At 36.4% G+C, this 16,071-nt stretch overlaps 2 protein-coding genes across 5 annotated transcripts; both read right to left on the minus strand.

Moving 5' to 3' along the window:
• Positions 1-1,203: 1,203 nt before the first annotated feature.
• On the minus strand, positions 1,204-5,622 carry LOC113665444 (ras association domain-containing protein 8). 3 transcript variants are annotated; one of them, XM_089184449.1, is made up of 4 exons: positions 4,159-5,498; positions 2,582-2,694; positions 2,089-2,130; positions 1,204-1,810 (listed from the first exon to the last, which is right to left on the minus strand). In XM_089184449.1, the coding sequence occupies exon 1, from the start codon at positions 5,354-5,356 to the stop codon at positions 4,169-4,171; it is 1,188 nt and encodes a 395-aa protein (XP_089040575.1). In that variant the 5' UTR covers positions 5,357-5,498; the 3' UTR covers positions 1,204-1,810; positions 2,089-2,130; positions 2,582-2,694; positions 4,159-4,168. The 3 variants fall into 3 exon arrangements, with proteins under 3 accessions (XP_089040575.1, XP_089040573.1, XP_089040574.1); XM_089184447.1 differs by lacking the exon at positions 2,089-2,130 and having other exon boundaries at positions 4,159-5,622; XM_089184448.1 differs by having other exon boundaries at positions 1,204-2,130.
• Positions 5,478-14,569, minus strand: LOC113665438 (archaemetzincin-2-like). 2 transcript variants are annotated; one of them, XM_089184451.1, is made up of 4 exons: positions 10,299-14,569; positions 7,663-8,015; positions 6,611-6,780; positions 5,478-5,609 (listed from the first exon to the last, which is right to left on the minus strand). In XM_089184451.1, exons 1-4 carry the CDS (start codon positions 10,756-10,758, stop codon positions 5,606-5,608), a joined length of 987 nt encoding a protein of 328 aa, XP_089040577.1. In that variant the 5' UTR covers positions 10,759-14,569; the 3' UTR covers positions 5,478-5,605. The 2 variants fall into 2 exon arrangements, with proteins under 2 accessions (XP_089040577.1, XP_089040576.1); XM_089184450.1 differs by lacking the exon at positions 5,478-5,609 and having other exon boundaries at positions 5,818-6,780.
• Between the last annotated feature and the right edge of the window lie 1,502 nt (positions 14,570-16,071).

The following is a 16,071-nucleotide window of genomic DNA, read 5'->3' on the forward strand; positions in this document are numbered from 1 at the left end:
ACACAAAACATTCATATTTGCATGACCAATCAGAGCACGGCTTCGAGGCAGGGTGTAAGTTTCATACAAAGGCAGCCATGCGCGACGCTATTGTCTTCTAATGAATCTAGGCAAAAACAAATTATTTTGGAACAATGATTTAAAGAAAGAACTTCAGAAAATTACTTCACAGTGTGTAATTAAGTGGCGTTGTTGGTGAACTGATGGACGATTTACGACCCTGTGAAGGTTTCATTGGTATTCTTTGAGCACAAAGAGTTTCCACTAGGAGAGATGATGATTGAATGACTGACAAGCACTTCCAGTGTGCTATGATATCTGCGATTCGATGTTTAAATTAAAAACACCACCTCTGACTACAGGAACCAAAATCCATGATCTCAAACATGCAATTGTTTTTCTATGCTAGCACCAATCTACAGTTATTGCCGACACATGAGACTTTCTTTAGCCACGATGCTTTAAGCCATCAAGATTCTCTCTAGCAAATGGGAAAGCTTGTTTACATAAGACAGGATCATGCACTGACTTCTATGTTGGTAAAAAAGAGAGCAAGCCAAATTCATGCATTCATATTGGGTATGAATATTTGATCAAAACCATGAATTGGTAGGCATGTGCTGGGAATAGTCAGGAGTAATTATGCTTCACAAAAGGTAAGGTCAAAAGGATTTTGGCATGAGCTCTTTCCATTCACACCAAGCCTCCACAACCTCTAAATAATAGACAGTCCCTTAAAGGGTAGGATGAGGTGCTACCTGGGTACTGGCTGCAGATAACGAATGACTAATTAAAAAATTCTGTCTCCTTTCCATTTCTTGTTGGACACATGACAATTGAAATTCAATGAGGAGCACCACTTTATTACTTCAGAAAAAATGCATGATTTCTTCTGTTTCTTTATCATTTATGTAGTATTATTTGGTTCTTTTTCTATTCTTTTAACCCAGTGAAGTACTTCCCAGACACTTTGCAGATTCCCCTTAGTGATAGAGAGAAGAGCTGGGTATTGGAACTAGTTATAGGTAAGAGATGCAAAGAACAAATAGTTCTGGCCATCATCACCAATGGAAGCTGGCAATATGCTCCATGATTGCTACATTTCATTAGATAATATCACTCCAGGCACTGCACTGTTGGGTACCCCATCCCACCAATCCATACATGATTAACACTTTCTACAGTCTAAATATATTTATAAAATTTAGATAAACATATTTCTTTATTTCAGAAATTTAAATTCAGTTAACAAAAGCTCACACAATGAGTATCAAGATAAGCTATAATTATGGCAAATTTTTAAATGACTGATTTGAGGTAATAATTTATTATAAAATTCACTCAACTTCCTCCCATAAATAAATTTAAATAAATCTTATTGACAAAAAAAATGTTTCTCCCTCTTACAACTTTTAAAAGGAATCATAATATAATAATTAATTCTCTCGTTCATGATATTACTTTAACCTTTCTCAAATTAAAACTGCAGATATATTTCTTTTAACGCAATAACAATGCTTAGAGTTCCTTCAACCATTTCCTAGTTTCTGTAAATTTCTCTAAATTTGTCATTTGTTGCTTCAACACATACACATTTCTCCCACCACTATATCACAATCACGTGAAATCATTTCATATTGCAACAAACAATACCTTTTAGGCAATATGATTTGCATTAAACACATCTTCAAGAGCAGCAAACTCATTATCATCCTTGCTTGTTCATCCAAACTCAAACTAAGTTCTGTCAAAAATATGTCAAAAGACTGGATTGGTTATTTTCCTTCCTCCAAATCTGAAACCTTCCACACTGAAAGATCAACAAATATGTCTTTGTTCAATACAGATACACAAAACTCAAGGAATATCAAATGTACTATAACTCTCTCCAAGCCTTGTTGAAACAACCAGTTCCCCTTTTTTTCTTTTTTTCTTTTTTTATGCTCTTGAATTTTCTTACCGCCAACTTATGAGTTTTTGCTGTCACCCTTGATAAACAAAACATATTTAGCTATATCTTAAAATAATTTTCTTGACAAGGAAGAAAGAACATCTTATTTCACCAACAGTTGCAATGAGTATGTTCACCTTTAAATACAAGGTTTAATCCACAGTCACATACTTGGATGGCTGATGAGAACAAAGAAATTTTGCTTGGATTTACAATTTAAAATGTCATAAAAAACACATTATATAAAAGGACTCCAAATCCCACTCAACCCAAAGTCAAATTTTAGGACCTGAGATCACCAAAAATAGTCACCAGAAAAAGAAAGAGTTACCAAACTAGTGTCTTTTGCAGCATATTTGGTTGCAACAATTAGAATAACAACCTGGAGCATTACATCAGGAAGAGCCAACAAAGAAATATATGGTCAAATTTGCTTTAGATACTTGAGATTGAAGAGTTCACATATTCAATTTGGTCTAGAAAATAATATGCTTAAGATACTGTCCTGATCAAACATAAAAAAAGCAGTGTTTCCATTAATAGGAAAACAAGAAAATTATCCATCAAGCAAGCATTTCATGTAAACAAACAGACATACCACAAGCTCTAAAGAGTGCACATATTACTTACATAATATTTAGCAGCCTTGAAGGATTCTGAGACAGAAAAACTTTGTTTAAATTCATTTCACTTGGCTTGTCCAAAGTGTCTCACCTCATCCTGGCATGGAAACACTCCTTCATCTTAAGAAAGGACAAAAGGACCACAAAAATCTACTTAAATCAACTTGCAACTCTTAAATTAATATAACTCTGGTGTTTGATACATTCATTAGTTAAAAAGATGACTTCTCTGCTGTTATTAGGAAGAATACTACTTCTGGTTGATAAGAGAAGAATCTTTTAAGAATTTTTCCCAGGAGGCATGATCAGTTTTTTGGGTCAATGACACAAGAAAAATCCCACTGAAATTCTAAGTAGCAGTAAGCAACTCTCCTGTGGAACCAAATAAAAAACAGAACTTCAGTTTTGCAAGCAATAACTCTGGACAGGAAAAAAGTATTTACTGTACTAAATCTTTCTTTAAACATGGAAAGGGTCAAACTTAAGGTCTACCACTAAATGGTGTGCAAACAATTTTCAATCTGGAAAGTTTAGTAATGTAAACATTTCTTTTGCAAATCTGCAGATTTTTGGCCTTCTTTGTTCAAGTCTTCTCACATAGTTAAAAAGGCAATCCTCATCTCCTAACAAAATATAAACTTACGAAGCCTTTTCAATCATTCTGAGCATTTAGAGACCCCAAATAATTACAATCAAAGGTGCCTTTGTTTGGAGAATACAAACTGTTTCTGGTTCTTGGAATAATTTTTATCTCAGTGAATATACTTCTTTCAAGGACAATTTTTAATTGAACTTAGTTCCATACAGGACTAAAATTAATGCAGCTGAAAGACCTGATAGTGATATCTGGTTCAGAGCAGACAGCTAACAGATTTGGTGATGAACAGAACAGTCCAAACTTTGAATACTGTTCGAGTGGGATCTACAGTACAATGAATCCAAACACCCTTGGAAACATTCAATTTCCATTGTTTACCAATCCAGAAAAATCTCTTCTCATATAAAACTAGTCCATATAGGATTTTCATAAGATGTGAGTGTGATGTCAAAAAGTTTATTATCACAGGGATCAAGTTAAAAAAAAATTCTTATATTTGTTTGATGTTCCAAGTATATATAGTACCAGTAATAATAATAATGATAAAAGTAATTTATTTATCAGTTTCAAATATCATCCCAACAGGTAGCACAATAGGGGGTAAGGTTTTGGATTGGACAAAGAAAGTTAAACTTTCAGAAAATCTCAGACCCAAATTTACAAAATGAAACTAAATATGCCCAACCAAAGACAAATTATTGAATAAGAAAAAAAACAACAACAAAAATATGTATATTGATGTATCCTTGGACAGAGCCGATGAAGACACAGGTTTGTCTACGAGCGAAAATTACTATATTTAACTTGAAAATTATTTGCCAGACGTACCTTACCCCTCTCCGCACGACTATGACGTCATGCATGGAACGATAAACTCTAAACAACACTAAACTGTTTCTCACACACATCAATGTAATTGTTGTGTAGTATAAATCCAGAAATCTGATGGAAAAAAATAAAAAGGAAAAAGGAAAAGATGTACATACCACGTTTTTCTTAGACAAAAACTCCCGGATCATCAGGGCTATCAAATGCCCCAATTCTCTGTCGGACAGGAGATTTATGAGAAGAAACAGCTCCATGTGACGAATCATCTTTTTGTGTCCCATTTCGGGATGGTGTTTGAGAAGCCACAGAACCAGTTAATTTGCTTTTATCAGGCGATAAAAGCATATCATCCACGCCATTCAACGGAATGTCCTTCGCGGTGTCTAATTGTAGATTCTTGTCTAAATCGTAATAAGATAAGCGAATTTCTGATGATGAATCACCTTTCAGCGAGTCGAATTGTACAGTTTTTTGGCGCGCGATCCGTTCTAATTCCGAGAACGACTTTTTAATGTTTTCAACTTCCTCGCTCTGTCGATCAGCGAGTTCTCTTTGCTTTGACAGCTCTTCTCTTGTTATCGATATTTCTTGAGCTAGTTCTTCCAGATCACTCACGCCGATTCGCTGTGAACCATTGTCAATGTTCCTGTCCTGAGGAGCTCGCATGGAATAAATTTTAGTACCGACGCTTTCTAAATCGGAGATGTGAACATCTAGGTGGTGAAGTTTATTTCGGTGATCTTCAAGTTCGAACTGGAGTTTTTCCTCCCGTGTTCGTTCTTTCGCGAGTTCGTTTGCACAAATTCCTTCCACGGATAATTCCTTGGCTTGCAATTTCAGAACCTGTCCGAGTTTAGTGATACGATCCTCGGTGATTTCCTCTTCGGTGAAGTAAAGATAATCTTCTTCGTTGTCGACACAACTGTCAATTCGCAACTGTATGATTTCCAGGTCACGCGTGAGACGTTTCAACTTATTCGTCTGATTAGCGACGACTCTCTCCAAAGTCTTCCGTTCGAAAGAGCGATGAAAAGGGTCACTCGTTAAGTTCTCTTCATTCTCGGAGTGTTCTTCAGCACCTACTTTGCTCTCCTTCGTTTTTGATTTGTCTTTCATTAACTTCAAAATAAACTTGACTTCGCCCGCTTGCTTTCCCCACATCTGCAAGCACTTGAGCGGTTTCGCCTCTCGCGGCAAAATCCTTTCGAGATCTCGCCATTTTTCGACCAAGGCAAATCTTCCAAGCTTACCCGTGGCGCTCGCTAGAGCGAACAAAATGTTTTCACATGTAGTATCCTCGTGTGCTCCACGCACAACTCGCGGTACACCATCCACCCAGACTTTAAGATCAGTCATTTTCCCTCATGCAAGGAACGATTTTTGATTTTTGAAGGTCATAATCTACCCATAGTAAAGCCTTCCTTTATCAAAAGGGCAGATTTCGTCGATAGATAACCGCGAAGTCTGCTTGGATTCATAGTCAAATCACCAGTGGTCTTGAAACAAGGGGGTTTTCTCACTGTAAAATCCACCGGCTTTCGATTTTGGACGCACGATAAGGCGATCTTTTAGCCATCTCGCTCCGAATGCGTCTCTGTGCTTAATTCAACTACGAACGAATCAAGCAAATAAAGGCAAACGCATGCGTAAGGCACGACTTGGGTGAGAATCAAGAACTGTTAACGGAATGTTTACTTTGTTGTTTTCTTGACAGTCCTCTCTGATCGATTCAAGATAAAATTAATTAAGCTATACTCTTGAGAAATTTTGGAATGGCATGGACTGCATCGAGACAAGGATCGGGAACCCACATCACGTTTCTTAAAAATTATTTATTCATCCTAAGACAATACTTTTAATTGACAATGATTTAAATCTACTTTAAAAAATTGTATTAAATTATATCTGGCTCATTAAAAATGAAGAAAACCATGAAAATAGTTATGAGAGAATTACAGCTACCTGCAAAGGTGATAATGATAAATAAAAATGTGAATCACTTAAATGGAGAGAAAAATCGTGTAAAACATGGGCCTATGGGAAAGAAAGAAGGAGAAGATAATAGCTTATTTTTCAGTTTAGTCAGCCCTGTGAGGTTGGAGGAAATATTCTCCTTTTAAAAACTGGATCAATGGATAATACAATTTGAGAGTTTTCATTTGCTTAGCCATCATGGATTATGAACCATTACATAAGAAAATAAAGTTTATGAAATAAAGTCAGGAAGATTCATCTCTATTTTGAGGTATTTTTCATAAAGCAATTATTCTACTTGCGCTTGTTGGATATGAGATGGTTATAGCCAACTTGGCCCTACAGATTTCGTTTGTCATCCATCATCTTGTATCCAGTGTGCAGTCATGGAAAAATGGCTTAATATCCAGTGACCTGAATTATATGATTTTTTGGTCCAAACAGCCCTAATTGCTAGTGGAGTTTATATCATTGTTCCTCTTGATAAACTTAAGCACTGATTTCAACCAACTGATTGCCATTACAAATTTGCATTCTTCAGTATTTTGTAATGATGTGTCTTCAGTGTGGCAATAATCATCTTTAGAAAGTATTTCATTCATGACATATTCTAGAAGGATACATAAGCCAGTGTACCTTTCCATAACATCAAAGCCAACAGCTTTTTGTAGTTTACGCAAACAAACTGGACAAAGAAATAAAGGTTGATTTTCTGCTTGGAGGACTGATTTACTCTCATTCATGGCACAAGCAAAATATGAACAGTGAGCCATTCCAAACACATGACATATTTCATGGCTTGATACCTGAAAACAAACAAAATTGATATCTATGGTAAAGAAGATGACAGCAAAGCTTAAAGTATAGCCTGAAGTTCCATTTTCTCTCTGAGACTGAATCCCAATTTAGCTTTTATGAGGGTGGCAAACGGTTTATATGTGCAGCATGATTAAGCTTAAGACTCAAGGAGAATGTGTGAATTTTATAGAAAGCCAAGGTATGGTGAGGTTTGAAGTTTCACCTTTTCAATTCTTGATGCACAAGATTACGTACTGTTTGAAGCACACGATACATGAATTGTTTTAAAATTTGTGCAGGAAACAGGATCTGGACCTCTCTCCCCCCCACCCTCCTCCCCTTTGCTAACCTTTTACATGGGGCACGCCTTGCAATTTGCCATCTAAACATGAAATTAAAACAATGCTTAATATGTTGACAACAACAAATTTTGTCCTGACAGTAGGCTTCCACAGCATTGTTATGTTTTTCCACCAATACTTCTCATTTATGAACTACACGGTGATTTAAAGCAAGAAGCAAGAGTCAGATAATCCTGAACACTGGAAATATTAATGGAGTGCTCTTGAGTTTCAAGGATAAAGCCAACTGGGCATAAGAAACTAAACTACTAACAACAACAGAAATTTAAGTTTCCAATTTAAAGGACACAATTGTAGTCAGAATCAATCTGAACTGTTAATGGTTTTCTGAGTACCACATTACATAACTTGCATGTCTCACCCACCCATACTCTCACAGACCCAAAGAATCTTGGTTGCTTATGTGTAATATTAATTAATGAAGGCTGGAAACATGAAGAACAAAGTATGATTAGATGCAATCAAGTTTTACCTATATTGGATAATTTGTACACTCTAGCAGAGTATGTTCATCTTTGAACATCTTACCCTTAGAAGTCTCCAAATGATCTTTTTATTGACTTTTTCTATATCTGCAAAATCTTCCAGGTAAAGGTTTGCATCATCATGACCATTCCTCTCAAAAGTGACTGAGGAAATAGTTCTATCAGCTTTGTCACATTGCACTCCTGCAATGTTCTGATTTGTTGTATCATTTAAATGTTTATACTGGTAGGACTGTGGCTCAAAATGACCAAAGCTAACCACAGCACAACCATCCTCACATGATGATTCCCCTAGAACAAAGTTCCAATCTTCACCAGGATAAAGATCCACCCATGTAAGACCAATGATGCAGTAACCATCTGCAGGGAGACTAGTTTTCAAGTAATGCATCAAATCTGAAATTAGAGTAGAAAGATATTTGATCATTTATTTTGATTAGATACAGTTGTGACAAGAAAGGATTTATTGCTTGCCACATAACAAAGTCGTTTCCAGTATAGGCTGTAACATTTCAACTTTATGCTACAATCTTCTTTAATTAAATCATGATATGGACTAGTTACAAGGCTCATACCATGCGTTCAACAGATGGTACATATTAAGTAATCAACTTTATCACCTAAAGAAGACCAGCAACAATTAATAAAAATGTTGCAATCCACAGTGAAGGGACTGCATTGAAAGACAAGCAATGAATACTGTATTATTACATTTGAAAGTGAATAGATTATTTATACAAATGTTTCGTTTTTTTTTTCCCCTTTCTCTTTTAAGCCCACAATATCTGAGCTAATTATTCCCATTGATTTGAAATAAAACAGTAGACTCCCCCTTTAGTACATGTAAGTGCCAAGAACTAGTGTTACAAGATAACTTTGTTTTATGAACTGTGTTGATTTTTTTAATTGGCCATTGTAGAGAGTTCATAAGGCTTAATTTTTTTGCATTAGCCCTTGACACGCCAGCCACAAACACAACTTCGCTAACAGTTTCTTTAGAAACTTACTTCCTTTATTCTTAAGCTATCTGTCAAAACCAAATAAGTGCACTTCGTGATTAAGTGCTGTAAGACCAGAATCAAAGCGGTAAGAACAGCCAATCATGTTATAACAAAAGAAATAGTAAAAGGGCCATTGAAAACTCCAACTAAAAATAAGAAAACTACCCAAAGTATGGGAAAACCCAAGTAACCAAGTTGAAATTGGTCTTGGTTTTTGTATCTGATTGGTTGAAAACTTGGCAAACAATTTTTAAGACTAATCACAGAAAGACAAAAAGTTAAAGTTAACTATTGAGCGATTCCAGATTACTTTCCATACTTGATTGAAAATTTCTTTTGTGTAGAAGGAATGTATACAAACTGGTCACTACTGGGGTCAAAAGAGTAAACATAACATTTTTACTTAAATATGCTACATGGCACTTGAGGGAGGTGCTTAGTCAAGGGTGGCACTTATAAAAAAGTTGGATGAAACAAAGAGATTTCTCTTAAAATTTAACTGGAAATTGTATTTTTTACCTGTACTAAAAATTTTATTGTAAATAACAGAGGCATCTTTTGGTTGTTGTCATTCCTCTCTTCAAGCACTTTTAGAACTAGTCTGTGAGATTCAAACATCTTTGGAAATGAAAGATTTTCAACCCCCTTTTACATTTTGCAAGAAGTTAGGCACTCAGGGGGGATGCACAAGAACGCTTTTTTTTATAGGTTGCACTCTTGTTTCCATGGTAACAACCACAGCTTTTTCGCCACCTGGAGGCCTCGTTTTCATACAAAAACATTGCAAAAAAAAATTTGAAATGTTTTTTATCATTGTCCTTACCCTGATGCATCCAGTTTTCTTTCAGAGTAAGTGTAAATACACTGATCAATTAGTTATCTCAGTACAGTTTCAGTCAATTTAACTGTAGGGTAAAACAAGGAAAATGTTTATCTTTGGTTCTCCAAAAGTACATTGATTCTGGAACTGAGACACCTAGTTGGAGGTAAAATTATACTTTCTAAATATATAAAATACAATCAAGGAAATAAATACTTCTTATTATATAAACACCAATAAAATAGCAAGTAAGTTTGCATGTGTTCAAAACACAATATCTTCACATGTAAAGATAACATGCTATCTTCATGCCTGAAAAGATCACCATTGCTATGGTTACATATAAAAATCACTCCTTTCCATGTTCTGTTTATAAGAAATATTAAAGTGAAATGATTGGTATTTCATTGGTGTTTATATAATAATTAGAATATTACATGGCCACTTGGAGATACCAAATTTCCCTTGGAGAGAAATTTCTTATCTCTAAGTGGCCATGTAATAACCTCTATTTATCAACCAAGTTTGAGGTCCACACTTTTAGTTATGAACCAAGTTTTATCGCATAAATTTTTTAATGGCCCAAGTGCAAAAACGTGTGGGCCATAAGTCCAAGAAGAAAAAAAACCAGTTTCCAGACCTTACACTGCTGACCTGGAACTTGGTTTGTAAGATATTTATTTCATCTCTGGGTTCGAAGAAAGGAAGAAGATTTCAATTTAAAAAAATTTTGAATTTGGCGGAGCTGCATGGCAAAATATAGTCCGCTTAATTGACCAATCATAGCGCACTTACTAACTGAGATATGAGACAAGATCAGTTTGTAAACATGAATAATACAACCACAAATACTCTGACCTGTTACTAACAACTGCAGTTTCCCAGTAACTGGATGAAATCTGTGTTTACAATTCACCTTCGTGACGGCAATCTCTTCCAGAAATTTCACGGTCATTCCGAAAAAGTAGCAACTCACAAACCTCCTGATCAACTCGAAAGTGGAGACACTTCCATGCTCAATTGGCATCCGTAAAATCTTTGGAAAGGGGCCCAGAGGCAATATGTATATTATACTTTGTCTAGATCGCTTTCTGTGATGCTTCCTCAAATTTCTGAAACACATTTGAACCTTCCATTCTGGATAGGTTTGAATTTCACGAAGATCTAAGGCATCTCCAGTATATGTTTGATAAAGATTTTGACATGAATCCGTCGCTTGCTCGAAAAGGGAACATACCCCATCATCAAAGTGTTTAAGTTTTCCAATAAGTGCTCTGCGGTTCATCGGTTTCGATTTTGTTCCGTTCATTTTAAACATTTAGTATTCAAAAACAGCTACTTAACAGTGAGAGCACACAATACAGCCGCCATCTTGCTTAAATCCAGTTTCCGATGAGGCCCTGGAAACGATGTCCTCCACGCGCGAAAGCGCCCCTGTTCAACGCAACCTCGCACGATTCTTCTTCATACCGAGATTTCAGATTTTACAGCTTCCTGAGACAGAGGGACGAAGGGTGAGCTCCTAATGAGAGCACTCACAGTTCTTTTCCTCTGAATATGATTGTGCCATTCAATGAATAACATCATCTTTCTCTTAGAAATCACCAGGTTCAAGCATTTACCATCTGTTTTGTTCATTATCATTGCGCAGAAGCAGCAGATTTCAGGAGTTTTGTTACCATGAGCATGGTTAAACGTAACGAACTAGCCTGCTCCAAGTCTGAAATGCTAATCCCAACGTCGTAGGTCTGACTCCTTGTGGAAGCAATCAGAGTTCTTTTTCTAAGTATACTTGTGTTATTCACTGACTACCGTCATCTTTCACTTCAATTATTCCCAGTTATCTATTTTCAAAGTATCCTTCTCATTCTCCACGATTCCTTCATAGGATTAGGTAAAAAAATAAATTCCTCTTGAAGACACTGTTGGACTAGGAGAACAAAAATTTGTTCCTTATTTCCATCACATTTACTTTCCAATATGTATGACCAGCATTGCGAGGAAGTCTTATTAACGTGGCTCTCCTTGGAAACATGTCAGATATGGGATATATATTTTTTGAGAAATTATCAGTAAAAGGAAAGATCACACCCCATAATATCTTTCCAAAGGTATGCGCAGAATGTATTACAAAACCTCTAAGATTTCAAATAACGGTCCAAGCATTTCTGCATGTTACTCCGTTATTATGTAGTGGATGACTCCGAAATTTGCTTCATCGAGAGTTATTCCAGTTCCGTGTAACGAATCTAAAAATGGATATCAAGAAAAAATAACAATGTATTAGAGTCTGGTTCTTACTTTTTAGTTAGGCAAACTGCATCATGGGTGAATGATATATAGCTAACTAGAGAGTGAATGACTAAAAGACCCTAGCTAGAAGGTCTAAGAATATTTGGAGATTCGTGTTGCTATTTGTCTAGAAGAATGATTAGGACCTTACAAATAAAGGTAGAAAACCAAACCCACGCCAAACTATCATGGTTTATTGACTCAGATGAAGAAAACCAATTCATGTACAGGGAAGGTGAGCTTCTGAATTGTGGTGCTGCATCGTTGGGGGTAGTGCAGGATGAATTGGTTTTATCAACTAAAGTTGTAAGTTGCTGCAATTTTTCTGGAAGAATGATTACGACTTTACCCATGCGGGTAAACGACTAAACCCGCACCAAACCACCAAAGATAACAGATTCAGATTATAAGGGCGTAGCCAGAGGAATCCTGGGGTGAACGTGACCCTTCACGCGAGGAGGTCGACATGACGATTCGATGAGTACCCGCTGTTTGACACAGTGTGACCCCTCCTCCCCCCTCTGAAAAATCCCAGCTACACCCCTGGATTAAGAAGACCAATGCCACACCGCTCTGAGTGGTACAGAGCGGCAAAAGGGACTTAGCATATATAGAGTCTCTCTTTCATTATTTCTGTCGACAGGGATGTTATTAACGACATCCAATGGCCATGCTCACATGTATGGGAAGACCACACAGTGTTGTGAAGGAATGAAAGAAATCAGAAATCTTAACCATGAAAGCATTTCATATTTCGCATAACTCAAACAGGGGCGGCCAAACCATTGAGGATATTTTTTTTACTCTGGTTACACATGGTTTATGTTTGGGAAATGCCTGTTAATGAACTTGATGTCAAGAAATGAACATGTTTATGATTAAGCTCCATTACAGCTTGCATTATCTCGAAAGCTTAAAATTACGTCCATTCGACAGAGGGGGTATGGGAAACCATAAGGTATTGAACAAATTGTACAACAAGAAATTAGGCTTTATTTACATGGTACTTCAGTCAAATTAGTAGGGGAAAGTTTGGAGGTTTCTTGCGCTCAATTCATGATATGGTTATGTACTTTGTTGATGATCGAGTTCGACTGAGTTTGGGAACATCCAGTTATTTTGCTTACATCTCGAACACTAGAGTAGATTGGAGGTAAATAAAATGGGAGTTGTGGATTTTGTTTCTCAAAAAACCATTCTATCAATTTTTTTTTGGTATAAAAATCATCTTCTTCCTTTGGAAAATGTTGTGGTGGATTACATATTACTCCACGTCATATTCACTGAATGCAAATTGCAATCGTATTGTGAATCACAAACACAATTGCAGTCCAGAATTTATTTAAAGGCTCAGTCAAATGAACAACTGCATCTAAAAACACAGCTATATTTTTAGAAATTGCCGCAATGAAAATCGTATTTACATTCTCATTTGTCGTAGCTCTCATCAGCCTGTTTCACAGCCCTAATCACAATCCAAGTTTCAATCCTAGTAGCAGGCATTACCTCACTAGAGACCTCAGTTCGAGAAAGTAGCTGATTCCAATAGAACTGTTCGAAGCCTTCTAACACCGCTACCACGAAGTTTCATTATAGTTTGATATACATATTGCAAGTAGTTTAACTCTGCATTTTCTCCCAATCTTCTGCCAACAGCTCAGTCATGATACAGGTTCTCACTGATGGAGTTGTATGCTCTTACTTTTCTCCTCCTTTTTATTGACGACTTTACCCAGTAGCTTATCAGTTTAATATCTCTGAGCACTTTCGTTGTCGATGTGAGAGGACAAAGTGGGCTCTAAACAGGATAAATGGTTTTGATTTCTATGGGTAAAGTTCTTTGACAAGAACATTTTCCAGTTTTGCAAACGACTCTAATACGCTCGCTTGGACTTCCATTTACTGAGCTACCCACTATGTAATCGAACTTGATGTGATATCTCAGGCAATTGCCATGGATTTCTCCTGGTAGTTCCCCTTCTCTTAGCTTGTTTAGGGCTGTTTGGAAGAAGAAGTTTGGTGGATATGCATTGCTAAATATAGACACCCTTCCGGTAGCTTCGGGCGGAAAATGCCTTCGAACAACGTGCCTCTTTGTCCTTCGACTAATTCTTACTTGCCTTATCATTCTTATGCAACATCGACGAAAAAAATTCATATTTCTATGATCCTATCGAATACCGAACACGAGGCTCGAGGCATACATCCCTTGTACGCATGCGCAGCTGAGTTACCAGTACTACTCGTGTTCGCGAGGACTAATGGAGCTTTACTTCCAAAAGACGAGAGAACTCCAATATGTAAACTTTTTGGAAGGGCGTCAATGCTGTGAGTACTCCGTTTTGAAAAAAGAGCCATTTCTAATTTCGTAATTTTTCTTCCCTCAACATTGAAATAGCGGCTCTGAAAGCTAATACGTTTGTAAAATATGATTTTATTTAGTGACATTTTTTCCTGAACATCACGAACGTCACGTAGTAAGCACGTGGTACAATAAATAAAAAGAAATATTCTTAAGATAAATTCTGTAACCTTTAATCTTTAACTGTTCAAAAAGCCAATGTAAGTAGGAGTGATAAGGTCATATTTTTAAGTTAGTTTAACTAGGTGAGCTGCTGCATATCTGTGACTACTGATAAGATATTTGGGAATACTGTATAATACAGAGTTGCAACTGATCAAATTTATGACCAGTAAATGAATTAAAATTATGGTCACCCCTAATATTTTGACTTTACAAGTTCTGACCGTAGAACTGTAAAAATAAAATTCCAATTACAACTCAATTAAACCCTTCAGCCGTGAGCTAAAGTCATGTTCTAACTCTTAAAATAAAAGAAAAAGAATGGTTCGTGCACAATAAATTATTAGTGATGAAGTGACAAGCGTCGATTTGAAACTGAGATATTTCCATTGTTACCTTTGAAGCGGGGAACCCTGAGATTCCTTTAACGTTTCCCATATAGCTATCATCTGGTTTGTGTCCTCCACTGAAAGACCACTCTCAACAACTGTTACTTCCTCTTAGCTCCGTAAGAGCCCTCCATTCGATTTCGCTTGAGATACAGCTTTCGCTCATTTCTCCTATGTTGTAAGAAATTCCTGTACTTATACCAAAACCCCAATCTGCTTGATCGGATCTATTTATTTTCCCGAGTTTTAAGGAAGTCAAAGTAAACTCGAGCGAACGCTATCAGTGACGATTTACAAGACTTTAACCCAACTAAAGAACAATCTAAATAAAAACCCTAGAAACTCAGTTTGAAACGAATACCACTGCCTTATATTTCATGTCTATCTTAGCCATCGAGCCGACTTTTGAAAACACCGAGTTTCAAACAAGGTAGTTGGAAGACTTGAAAGAACCCCTATCGGTTTGTCAAAGTACGCGAACACTGACCACATTCAAACTGAAGATTTGCAAAAGTGAGGCACTTTGATTAAACTAACATAATTGGGAAAGAGGTATCATGAAGAAGACATCATCTCGCTATATAAATTTAAGTTAACTTTATTAATAAAGTTAAATGCAAAATCTGCGGTCCCTAATCTTAATTAGAACTGAATCCAAAACAAGAAACCATTCTCTTCTTTCAATCAACAAAAAAGTACCTTTTGAATGCTATGAACAAAAAAGTGCTTCTTGTAAGCTTTTCTTATTTCTTCCTGTGGCTGTCACTGTGTTTCTCGCCCCAGTTTGTTCTTGAATTCGATTCAAATAATTGTGATTATTAGCGCAGAACTCCCTAAAAATTTCGTTTCCTTATTCTCTACTTATTTTCCGGCCACGACTGTCGTTTGAACCAAGGTTTCAAATAACCCGGCCTACCTTAACTTTTGTTTATTGAAAATGATATTGCGTTCCCTATTTCCTTCTGTGGCTGTCACTATGTGTCTCACCTCAGTTAATTCTTGCATTCGATCCAAATGATTGTGATTATGAGCGCATTCCCCCTAAAAGAATTTCGTGTCCTTATTCTCTACTTATTTTCAGGCCACGACCGTTGTTTGAACCAAGGTTTTCAAAAAACATATCTGAACTTGATTTAATTGATTCTGCAGGAACTGAGATATCAGTTAAAATTATCTCGGTTCTCGCAAAATAAATTTTCGCCATTTGCAATATGCCATGTCTATATTGTTAAGCCTTGATTGTAAAATTAAAACAATCGTTTTTAAACTGAAACTTACTTTGGAATATGTGAGGTTACCAGAATACAGAGCTCTTGCCCGATGATTTCGTTTAAACACTCCTGATCAAAGCAAATCGGTGGACTGCCTTTATTGATAGTTTATCGGTTGCCTAGGAACATAAAGAGCTTTTGAGCAGCTTTTGAGC

Source organism: Pocillopora damicornis, chromosome 10 (genome assembly GCF_964200805.1).
Source record: "Pocillopora damicornis chromosome 10, jaPocDami1.2, whole genome shotgun sequence".
NCBI classification, from domain to species: Eukaryota; Metazoa; Cnidaria; class Anthozoa; order Scleractinia; family Pocilloporidae; genus Pocillopora; species Pocillopora damicornis.